A 12163-nucleotide genomic window follows, 5' to 3' on the forward strand; every position below is an offset into this window, starting at 1 on the left:
GTTATATAGCTATATAGCATGTGACAATGTACTTACATGGTGAAGCACTCCCTTAAAAATTGTTCTCAAGCGTTCCCAATGGAGATTCTCACTGTGCATAAAGAACTTGGACTTGGGTCATACAACAATGATTGCAAAGTACACAACATCTAAGCAAAGGGCCTTTATTTATGGCTACCCAATAGACACAACCCTAATCAAGAGAGCATGCTTGCACATCAATAGACACGGACCAATCTAGATACAATGAAAAATAAGATAAAACATAGATGTAACCATACTTACTTTGTTCTTTTGGTTATCCAGCCAGGCCAATATATCCTTGATGTCGTTCCAAAAGTGCTAAATACTTGTTCATCAAGAGATTGAGCTGACTCCCCCCATATCTACTCCTTGAGATACCTTGCTAAAGAGGTTCAACATAGAACGTTGCAAACCAATTTCTGCACCAATGGACCCGTGTAAAACTTAATCTGCAAGATGCCAATTTGAAACATTCCACATAATCACTTATGGTCAAGCTATTGGATGCCTAACCTATTTGTGCAACTCACGGGCCAGACATCTAGTATGGTAACTCACACAACTTTCAAAGTATATGCATTACCGAAGAAGTAAGCATTGGCAAGCAAATAAACATATCTTCTAATACTTACAAGATACTCAAGATCTTGGATTGCTTTATGCCAAGGAGAAAGATTTAGAACTATAGGCCTTTAGTGACTGATTGGGTAGGCGATTATGCAATCCACATTTGGGAACCCTTTCTTTCTTAGCAATTCATGCATATCTTGGCTAATCCGAAAACAACCAAAGCATAGCAACATCGTTCTTTGAAGTTGAATGCACAACAAATTGATGGAGGATCTCTGTGTCCCTTCAAACACCCCATTCCTATTCTCACTAACAATCAAAGTGCAATGGTAGTTACAAAGATTCATGACTTTCATGCCATAACCAAGCACATTAAGATGCATTACCACTATGTCAAAGAGAGACTCCATGTAGGTAAGATCAATATGATCTACTGCAACACACGTGACAATATGGCAGATCTTTTTACCAAAGCCTTATCCTCTGAAAATTGAGGCCTTATGAAAAGCTTTGGACCTCTTTCCTTCCACAAAATGATCTAACCTCACATTTGTACTAGAGGAGGATTTGTTAGATATTTGATAATACTTCACTATGAGGTCATCCACTTATGCCATGGAAATGACCTTTGTGTTGAAGCAATTAAATCATATATTTCTAGTATGCGTGTAACCTCGGATTTAAGACCTTGAAAATGAAAGGCATTTGAGTAAAGGGAAGGGTACGATGATGTTTACCAAAACATTCAATTCGAAAAAGGAAGGCAAGGAGTGTTAAAGTTCAAAAGGTTAAAGAAATGATTACGGGCATACGATTTTCAAAGTCATCCTCGCCTGGTCTTTTGTAGTAACAATGCGTTGTGTGTGTGACCATTTTGAGTCACTTTGGGATGCGATAATAAGAAAAAAAATACGCTTTTCGGTTTTGTGGTCTCAAAACGTAAGTGAGCACAATTGACATGGGTTTCAAACTTAACTGAGCACAATTGACATACTTTTATCCAGCTGCATCGCCTTAGAAACATCATCCCAAAGTGAATTGCGCACAACATAACCAGCAACTTCAGCATAAATGTGCACACCTCCCAAAGCCTTGAACATTGTGAGAGTTGATGGTTAAGGTACCAAATTGCTCGCGATGTATGTACAAACCCTATAACCAATGAGTTGAACAAATATTGCATGCTGAGACCATTATTGCTTTCAAGTTTAACTTTTGTTTTCCTAGGTCGTGCAAATTGTGGCATTCACCAGAGACAATTGTGGCGTAACGTTTCTCTACACCAATCCCATCAAGTCTTTTACCTGTTTCTGTTTGTTTATTCACCTTAACAGCATATCCAAACATGGATAATGTCTCATCACTTGCGGAAAAGAATACCAGAAATAAAAGGGGGCTGAAAGAAAGGTGGTGAACAATTGTGTTCTGAAGGACCTTCTTAAGGCACCAGTGAAGCAGCCTATCTTAATAAATCTATCTTCATTAGGACAGGATATACCTGAACGCAAAGAAAATATTTCGGAAAGAAAAGTTTACACGTGGATCAACCAAAGGCTGAGTTCAGATTACCTTGCATAAATATCCAGAAACAAGAGACTTTTCAATCTATAAAATCTGCTTTATCACGAGGATTAGTAATATAAACATGCAGCATACAAGTCCATTGTACCGTCCCTATGCTCCTACACATGCCAAAACTCACTATCCATTTAAACATATGACCCTTATAGCTAGCTAAAACTCTCCACACATGGTACAAGCTCTGAAAGAACATGACGAGCAAATTGATCACTTCTGTGCTTCGGATATCTTGAAACCCACATGAGATATACAAACTTTGGCAAAATTTTCATTAGATAAACACAGATCCAACACATGCCGATAGCCCTTCAACAAACCTGCTTCCTATCTAGAGCAGATACCCATACATTAAAATCACTACCAAAACATTACATGAGAAACATGGAGCTTGACTTGACTTACCACTGCTGCTACATCAAGGGGAAAAAAAAGGTTTACAGTTTGTTCACAGACTACTTTTTTGAGTAAAGCATGTCTTTCATCTGTTTAAATAACTTTGGCAACCTGGCTTTTCAGTTAGCTGAGGGTTGTCCATGAATAATGGGGACACGTGAGATCTCCAGAAAATATGGGATTTGACCTGGAGCTTTGTCATTGGTCACGTCAACAAACCAAATAGACTACACTAGATATCTTGCACAGGTATTATTTTCTGCCAATATTTCCACAGCAGCATTCCTAACCCCACGGGGGGTTTTGGGAAAAGAAAAGAGAGAGGGGGGGGGGGGGGGGGGGGGGGGGGGTGTGTGCATAACTTTAACAAGACTATCCGAGACAAAGTCCTCATCACCTGAACAGGCATTTAGTGTTTTTCTAGCCAGGATGTCTACGACCTCCATAAGGAGTGAGAGCGAGCAGGACAAACAAAAACACCAGAACATACAAGAGCATGCTGATATCCAAGGACAAGAATAATCTCTATACAGCATTTGCATGACTAGTGCCTCGAATTACACATGCAAATCAAATATAATGTGACAGCAACACACAAGCCAGACATAGCTGTCTCATTTCATTTGAACTAGCCAAAGGACAAGAATAATCTTTATACAGCATTTGCATGACTAGTGCCTCAAATTACACATGCAAATCAAATATAATGTGACAGCAACACACAAGCCAGACATAGCTGTCTCATTTCATTTGAACTAGCCAAAGGCATAGAAGTTAGCACTCTAGCCAGTCCAATGGAGCTACAGGGATGCACTGAATGTACAAAGGGTTGAGAGAACATAAACCATTTGCACTAACAAAAGAACCTACGACCTACTATTGAAATTGCAAAATTATCATGTATCCTACTTTAATCTGAATCCTCGTTTAGAAAGGAAATTGCAAAATTATCTTCATGTATCCAACTACCGAATTAAATGCTCACAAAATGTACAAGGGGTTGAGAGAACATAAACCATTTGCACTAACAAAAGCACCTACTATCGAAATTGCAAAATTATCTTTCCTAATTTAATCTGAGTTCCTAGTTTAGAAAGGTATTTTCTAGTTAGTGAGCCACAACCAATATTCTAACCAAGCCATCACAGAGTAGTAGCACAAGCTGCATGATTGAACCAAAAATGGCAACTCATAATTTACTTTAGAACAAACCTCCCTATAACCAAACAAGGCCTCTTGGCTCTGCATCAGCTCTGAGCAGTCTGAACCCCTCCTGGTCCAGCCGAGACATTAGTTGAATCAAAGGCCCCATTACCGGCACTTCCTGGTGGATCACCTGAAGAGACATGTACCTGCTGGTGGGCATACACATGCTGAGTGGAACCTTGGGAACCCTGCTGGGACTGGTGGTCAAATGAATTTCCTTCGCTATAGACAGGACTGGCTTGCACCCCTCCATGTGCATAGCTTATTGCAGATCCTTGCTGTCCATAACTTTGCTGGGCAGAGCCTGCCTGAATATAGCTAGCTTGCAGTGTAGAAGGTGGCATGGATCCTTGCACAGCGTAACCGGGTTGGATGGATCCCTGTGTTCCATACATGAGAGGAGTAGGTCCCTGTTGCGGTGTTCCATAGATGGGTGGAGTGGATGCTTGCAATCCATAAGGTCCCTGTTGTCCATAACCTGGCTGCAAAGATCCCTGTTGGCCATAGTTATTTTGAGAAGGCCCCTGAGCACCATAGCCAGGCTGGACACTTTCAACCTGTCCATATCCAGCTTGAGCAGTTCCACCAGCTCCATAACCTGCCTGGGCAGATCCACCCGGTCCATACCCTGCTTGGGAAACTTCCTTCTGGACATAACTTGACTGGATAGGGGCCTCCTGCTGTGAAGCCCCCTGTGTTGCATAACCAGTCTGAAAAGAACTTCCCTGTCCAAATGTTGGTTGGGCAGCTTCCTGCTGGGGAAAGCTTGGGACTTGCTGGCCATAGCCTAGCGGCTGGTTTGGACCCTGCTGGCTATAGCTAGGCTGAGTAGTCCCTTGCTGCCCATGAGCTTGTTGCGCTGACCCTGGGAGTGTATACCCAGGCTGTGTGGAGGAGCCTTGCTCAGATGGTTGAGATATGCCCTGTGGTCCATAGCTTTGCTGCGTGTAACCTGAAGGAGGCACCGTTGGCTGCCCATAACCTTGTTGTGCAGATGCTGCCAGGCTGTATGACTGTTGCTGGCTATAGGCTTGTCCATATGGCTGTTGAGCAGGAACAGACTGGCCAGGGCTTTGAGTCGCAGATCCCTGCTGCCCATAGGGACTCTGCTGACTATAACCTCCCTGTGGTTGGTTATAACCAGAGTTACTGTCAGTGGGACTTGCCACTGGCTGATTTGGCTGGTTGTAAAAGCCCTGAGAGGCACTTTGCGGAGGCTGCTGGCCTGAAGCAGGGGCACGTTGGGCAAGTCCTCCATATGGTTGAGGCTGTCCAGGGTACTCTTGAGCTGATCCTGCAGAAGGCTGTTGAGTGTATCCTCCATAGGACTGAGGTTGGCCAGGATATTGTTGAGAGGGACGTGTGGAAGGCTGTTGGGCATACCCTCCATAAGGTTGAGATTGGCCAGGGTACTGTTGAGGTGGCCCCGCAGGAGGCTGTTGGGCATAGCCTCCATATGGTTGAGACTGGTACTGTTGAGGTGGACCTGAATACGATCCTTGCTGTTGGTAGCCATAACCCTGCGACTGCATTGGAGCACGAGGATGACCCCACTGGGGTGGTCCAGGCGGCCTGAAGCCTTGTTGATTGTAGCCCCCCGTAGGGCCTCTTGGACGATTCTGCACGAATATGTCACTCTTAAAAAGCAGCTTCCTGAAGTTATACACACATAAGATGAATGCTAATCTACAGGAGCAAAAATGAACATCCAGCAGACATAACATCTTCGTATTCAAAATATAGGAAAATCAAGTCATTGCCACCTCCCCCTCTACAGACTTCACTACCATTTGAACTAATCAGAAGAGAGTGAACTTACATCATACTTGTGTTTATAAATATGAAGGTGAGAGCTAAGATATACTCACCTCATCTGACGACCTGAGCTTTCATGTTATACCTAGTTTGAGACCGTACCTACTTAGAGCAGTTTCCATGGGTGGGTCCAACTCAAATGAGAAAACCTGAAATCACTGAATGCACCACATGCCAATAGACCTCACAGCAAAAGATACAATAGCGGCATCTAGCAAGGAGATTGGATTGTATCAGATCCAAAAATTATAAAAGCATATATCGTTGCTTTGTGCTATCTTTCCTGCAAAGTTTACAGCAATACTCACTTCCATAGAAAGAGACATTGTGTGACGAAACAGTTCCATAAACTCACTAGACATTGTGGCAAACCCACACTTCTACAGCAAAAGATCATGCTTGTAGTTCATTTTTATCAGACTGCAAGCAAGAACTACGATAATACTCAACTCATCCAGCATCTGCGAAATCTGTGTGACATTACTGGTTTAAAATAAGACCTATTTAGAGCAGAAACATCATGCCTATAATTCTTTGTCATCAGAATGTAAGAAAGAGCTATAATAAACTCAACTTATCCAGCACCTGTGAGAATGAGTGTCTTTACTGGTTTGAGGCGATACCTACTAAGAGCCAGATGCCAGAGCACCTTCTTAACAGCAAAGAATCTGAATAGGCACAAGTCAATGAGCCAGCTTCACCTTTAAGATCTCGTTGCAGGCTTAAAAACATCATGGGTTCTCATTTTTGCAGGTGTTTCATCCGAGAACAAAGAAATCAATAACATCCACACAAGTCCTCAAGATACAAACTCTTCCCTGCAGACAGTTCTTGTTTCCATCTCACAAAATAAGCATGGGAAACTCCAGATAAAAATGCAAGTAAGTCCTTTAACCATGCAAAGAGTACCCCCTAGATTCAAATCATTACCAACTTCAGGCTACCCAAAAATTGCCCTTAGTAACAGAACAGATTCAAATAAAACACCTGCTTAGAACAGCACATGTGACAACGAGCCAATGTCACTTTGAAAAATACTAGGTACAAGATCTCAGATGAAACTGGCAAGTTTGCCCCTCTAAGTAGGTCATGCTAATATTTCTCTTACTAGCAAGCCAAAGCTAGATACCCTCAAACCTTTTGAGAGGTGATACCTGCAAAGAAGGAATGCTCAATGCCAGAACAAGAGCAGCAAACTAAAGAATTAAATCGTGTTCAACTATAAATGTAAAATGTTGCCTGCTCAGAGAAACCTGACAATAATGTGCATGTACACTTCAGCAGCAAAGAGAGCCAGATTAGCAATTCCAGCAAGCCAGCTTAATTTGTACAAGGTTGGAGAGTATCATGGACTGAGGGGAGAGGGAGGGAGGGAGGGTTAACAATACTTCCATAACACCCTCCCAGAAAAGACAAAGCTAGATATTAAAGAGTGGCTTAGTTCTGAAGAAACTCTCCATATATTCAGAGAGCAGACATTTTCACTGGAGTCAAGGGGGGGATTTTGACCAAGTACAAGTACTGTACAGGGAACTTGGGTCATATAGTAATATTTCCCAAAGTGGTGCTTTATGAGATAACACTCAAACTACCTAGTGGTCCTAGTATGACGCATTATCTTCAAACCACAACCCATAGCCAAGACCAAGAGGCATTCTCCTCATTCTACAAAACTTTCCCGAATCATTCATTTGAATTCAGAATGCGAGAGAAGATTAGTCACAATTCTGCTTGTACAACATTCAAAGACTACTTGTAAACACCCACTTACTTAGAAGAGAGAGAACCTGATGGCATCTCAGTGTATGTAGTCTCACTAAACAAGCGGTTAACACAGTTTACTTAAGCAAAACAGTCAAACTCTTGGGAAAAACAGGAGCTTCTCTAACACAAGGACCTAACTCTATACTACTTATATAACATAATTTCCAAACAAGACACCATGCAATAATAATCCAAAACCACAAACACACAGCACGCTGTATACAGCGGCATTCATATAGTTCAAACGCAACCAGAGAACTTAGGAATTGATCTCTAAGGCGACCATGAAAGCCCAGTTTTGCTGGAAAAATAACACAAGCTTAGGTTACTGCTTAAAATTTCTTTTAACTTGAGACTAGCTTGAGACAGTCCCATTCAGAAAAGTTTCTGAGTCAGACCCCAATAGACCTTCAGAGCATAGAGACCAGATAAGTGTTCAACTTGTCACCGAGGCTACAACATGATGGCAATGCTAAAAACCATGCAGCTTTAAAAAGAAACAAGACCTCAAGTATCAAATATCCTACCACTTGCCGTCAAAACTGGAATTTAGATTTACCTGGCATCAGATTTTTGAAGCACTGGTGTCACAATGTGTAAAACCTACCTCCTACTACAGTTCATAACTTTCAAGTAGTAAAAACAGTCTTTCTAAAATATTAAGATCATCAAAACAAGAAAGGCACTAGGTAGAACTCTGCAGTACTGAGCAGCACATTCAAGAACCTAAGTTTGAGACATGTACTTACTTAAAAAGCAAAAGCATGGTGCAGCAAATAGCCTGATATTGTGAAAGGGAACCACATCAAAGCACAAAAGGAGGAAGCCTACCTCACTAATCACTTCTTTGATTAGTTCACTTGCCATATCAGTCTGTTGTTTGGTGCCTACTAAAGTAATTACTCTTTCCTGACCATAATCTGGCATTGGAGCAGGCACAAGCTGTTCAAGGCACACCTCTGTGTAAATAATTTCATATTTTCACAACTATAAAAAACATAAAACACGTACATGTATGTCCAGCTAACCTGAATGCGAGCCCCAGACTGGCTTTGCAAACTTTTGATAGTATCTCCCCCTCTACCAATAATAAGTCCAACCTTAACCAAACAAAAACAAATAGGTACGAGACTCTGTGTTCAGTGCGCATATGACCAGACACCTGGACAATCTTATCCCAAAGAAAATTAGCAAATCACCTTAGTATTTGGAACCCTTATTTGAATAGGTTCCCCAAAAGAGGCTGACCCACCAAAGCCACTGCCTAGAAAGGGACCTGGGCCTCCAGCCTCAGCCTGCAATTGATTCCAAATCAGTGCTAAACAATTTTGTGTGCAGAAAGCATACTGCTGGATCTAGAGGAAGTAAGTATACGATTGAAGAGAGCATGCTCACCTCTGCAATGACATCCTTGATCATCTGTTCTGCACGGCTAATCTGGTCAGGAGTTCCCATAATCTCAACCTGCCGGTTTGGGGCTTGCGGATCATGATCAGCATCCCTTGTAATCTGTATCCTTGCACCTGATTGGTGCTGTAGATACTTGATAGTTTCTCCACCTTTCCCAATAACCACACCAACCTTTGAAACACAACTAGTGATTATAAGTAAGAATATATGCCACCAGACTCATCAGCAATGACTGCTCAAATTCACACAACCACCACAACCAACTACTACCCTGCCATTAGGAATATCCATCTTCGTAGACTGAGGATATCCTTGCAGATTGTAGAAATTTCCGCCCTGATCTTCATTATGATGTTGCACCTGTGTGTGTTCCTGAAACATCTGCCCTCGGTCATGATCTGAAATGGTGAAAATAGAATGTTAACAGCAGTCACAGGAATTTGCACACAAATAGCACCACTAGTTATTTCCATACTTAGCAACATAGAAAGAAGTTTACTTTCACTTGAATCAGGCCACAAGATGCATTAAGCTTATTAAGAATCGTGCCTACTTTATGGCACTACTATTCCTGAATTCTCTACATGAGCAAGCTCCTAAACATTTCAAGTACTAAAAGATGCACATTACAGAACACATAATAAGGTCGGGGGGATGCAAACCTTCACAGCTCTCGCCTGTGAAGCCATGGGTCAAACTGCACTAAACTTCATACATCAAAACAGGTGGCAAAATCTTTCAATTATGGACAGTGTTAGACCACTTCCAAAGGGTCAATTGAGCCTGGACCCAAAGTCATGCATCCACAAAATCAGAGAAAATCTAGGTGTACATAGGAAAGCAAAAAAGAAGAGAATCAACAGTCACACGGCCATAGATTGCATGATCATGACACTAAGCACGTTAACTAAACAAGCAACCATCAATGCACATCAGAGAGCGAAACAGATATAAAGGCTGAAAGGTATACCTTCACGAGCGTAAACTGCAGGGTTGGAATCGAATTTTCCAGCGTACTGATCATCAACATCTTCATCTGTACGCGGCCGTTTTGCGTCCTGAGCAACTAAACGAGCCACAATCTGCTCCGCTTTTTGCTTCGCAATTTCAATGCTGCCGAGAGCAGGAGGCGGGACAGTGCTGAAAGGGCCACGGGATTCGGAGGAAGGTCCAGAAAAACCAGTTTTTCTCTCATTCTGTTCGCCAGGGGGACCAGAGAAGCCAGTTTTCCTCTCAGAATCCCCGCCAGGAGGTCCAGAAAATCCTGTTTTCCTCTCATATTCACCACCGGAAGGCACGGAAACACCAGCTTTACGGTCGAACTCGTTGCTGGGAGGCCCAGAAAAGCCTGTCTTCCGTTCTACATCGCCGCTAGGAGGGCCAGAAAAGCCTGTTTTCCTCTCGTAGTCCCCGCTGGGAGGGCCGGAAAAGCCTGTTTTCCTCTCCTGCTCACTAGGTCCAGAAAACCCTGATTTGCGCTCATGCTGATCAGGCGGAGGTCCAGAGAAGCCGGTTTTCCTCTCGTATTGTTCAGGCGGAAGTCCAGAGAAGCCGGTTTTCCTCTCGTACTGTTCACTGGGGGGACCTGAGAATCCCGTCTTCCTCTCGTGCTGCTGCTCGGGTGGAGGGCCTGAGAAGCCAGTCTTTCTCACGCGATCGCCCGGAGATGCGGAAAACCCGGTCTTCCTCTCATGATCCTCGCTGTCTTCGTGCTTGCGCTTGTTGTCGACGCGGGGAGGGGGGTAGTCATCGAAAGCCGCGTCTTCAGCCATCGCCCGATAGAAGAGAGAGAGAGAGAGAGAGAGAGAGAGAGAGAACCTGGCGACAATGTCACCCAGAGATAGAGCTTCTAAAAGAAACCCTAAACTCTTAACAAGAAGTACATTTCCCAAGTAGTCATCAGTGTCTACATAATATCTTGTCTTGATGATACTAATAGCAATATTGTTAATGGGATGGATGTAATCTAGCACATGGATCGTAAAAGACTCAAGAGCACATGAATTCGAGCAATTGGCATATCTAAAGAGCACATGGGCTGAAGCAATTGGCCTGTTTGAAGAGTACATGGACTCGAGAAATTGGCCCATCTTGGCAAGTTTATGCCATGTAGAGGCTCCTACACTTTGTCCATCATTCACTCTCTTATTATGCATTTTCGCATCATGCAGAACACGAAGGATTGAAGGCCTTAGGGGTGACTGTTATAAACCTACGGCTACAAGTTGTAGCCCTGGTGTGAGGAACTTTGTGATGCCAACCAAGTACAATTGTGTAGCAAATGTTGTAGGTTGTAGTTGTAGCAGCTATTTGCGAGAAATTGTCGTATGCACGAATGGCGATGAAATGGGTCATACTATGTCAGCAATGAGCCTGCTTAACAAAGACAAAGTATTGTGCATAATTTGTACCAAGAGGGAAGCTATGAGAGGGATATCATGAATCATGCATCTTGTAGATGGCTAAGAAGGGCCTATGGTCTTTTGGGACCTTGGGTGTGGACAAAAAGGGGCCATGGAGTGTGGGCATAGGTGGATTTTGGTTAGGGCTAGGTAGGGGATAGCCCTAACCCTATCTTTTTGTATAAAAAGACAAGGTTAGCGCTTGGTGGGAGATAGCCCTAACCCTATCTTTTTGTATAAAAAGACAAGGGCTAGGGCTAGGTGGGAGATAGCCCTAACCCTATCTTTTTGTATAAAAAGACACTTTGCAATGGAATGACAATCACTTGTTGGCCTTACACTCTTGGCATTTGGCATTCTTAGTGTTATTTTAGTAGGTTGCTTTTGTTTAATCTTCTTTACCTTAAGCTCTACAAGGTAGCGAGGGGCGACCAAGGGTGAGCGAGGCAATGTGACTGGCCGAGGGTAGCACCTAGCTCTGTGTGGCAACATATATGGTGGTAGTGATCAGTGTGGCCAGCTATGAGCAGTCAACGACAAAGAGGAGTGATGCCCATCTCTAGACTAGTGGTGACGGGCCATCTCAACAAGAGCGGCAACACCCAACCTTGTAATAGCATTAGGTGGTGTTACATCTACAACAACCAGTGTTTGATAGCTCTCAACGGTTCTATAGTGGTGTGGTGACTAGCAGCCAATAGGCAGTGCCTAGAGCTCTACAATGGTTGTGAGATGGTGTGGCCAGAGGCGCAAGGAGAAGGAAATTGGAGAGGCAAAGCCATGATGGGAGGAGTGTGTTAATAAACACATATAGAGATAGGAATTGTGTTAAAAAACACAATAAACTCAAGAAGGGTAGGAAGGAAGGCAAAATGAGAAGAAAGCTCCTAACCCTAAAACCTTGCCTTGGCTCCCTTTCCCCTCTTTCCCCCTTCTTTTCAAACCTCCTCCCCCCATCTTTTCCCCTTTTTTTGCTCTCTCTCTCTCTCTCTCTCTCT

The 12163-nt window shown here is 43.1% G+C and overlaps 1 protein-coding gene across 1 annotated transcript; it reads right to left on the reverse strand.

The window, feature by feature from the left end:
- Nucleotides 1–3507: 3507 nt before the first annotated feature.
- LOC147638011 (uncharacterized) lies at nucleotides 3508–10673 on the reverse strand. Its single transcript, XM_086797424.1, has 7 exons — nucleotides 9734–10673; nucleotides 9034–9161; nucleotides 8749–8934; nucleotides 8553–8648; nucleotides 8382–8453; nucleotides 8185–8295; nucleotides 3508–5393 (listed from the first exon to the last, which is right to left on the reverse strand). The coding sequence occupies exons 1-7, from the start codon at nucleotides 10533–10535 to the stop codon at nucleotides 3816–3818; spliced, it is 2973 nt and encodes a 990-aa protein (XP_086653550.1). The 5' UTR covers nucleotides 10536–10673; the 3' UTR covers nucleotides 3508–3815.
- Nucleotides 10674–12163: the final 1490 nt, after the last annotated feature.

Source organism: Cibotium barometz, chromosome 5 (assembly GCF_041138505.1).
Source record: "Cibotium barometz isolate CiBa-2024 chromosome 5, ASM4113850v1, whole genome shotgun sequence".
NCBI classification, from domain to species: domain Eukaryota; kingdom Viridiplantae; phylum Streptophyta; class Polypodiopsida; order Cyatheales; family Cibotiaceae; genus Cibotium; species Cibotium barometz.

Coding starts and splice junctions, on each gene's coding strand:
- LOC147638011 (XM_086797424.1), bottom strand. CDS start 10,535: ATGGCTGAAGACGCGGCTTTCGATGACTACCCCCCTCCCCGCGTCGAC. Junction 8,935..9,033: donor TGGATATTCCTAATGGCAGG/GTAGTAGTTGGT, acceptor TGTGTTTCAAAG/GTTGGTGTGGTTATTGGGAA. Junction 8,649..8,748: donor TCAAGGATGTCATTGCAGAG/GTGAGCATGCTC, acceptor AATCAATTGCAG/GCTGAGGCTGGAGGCCCAGG.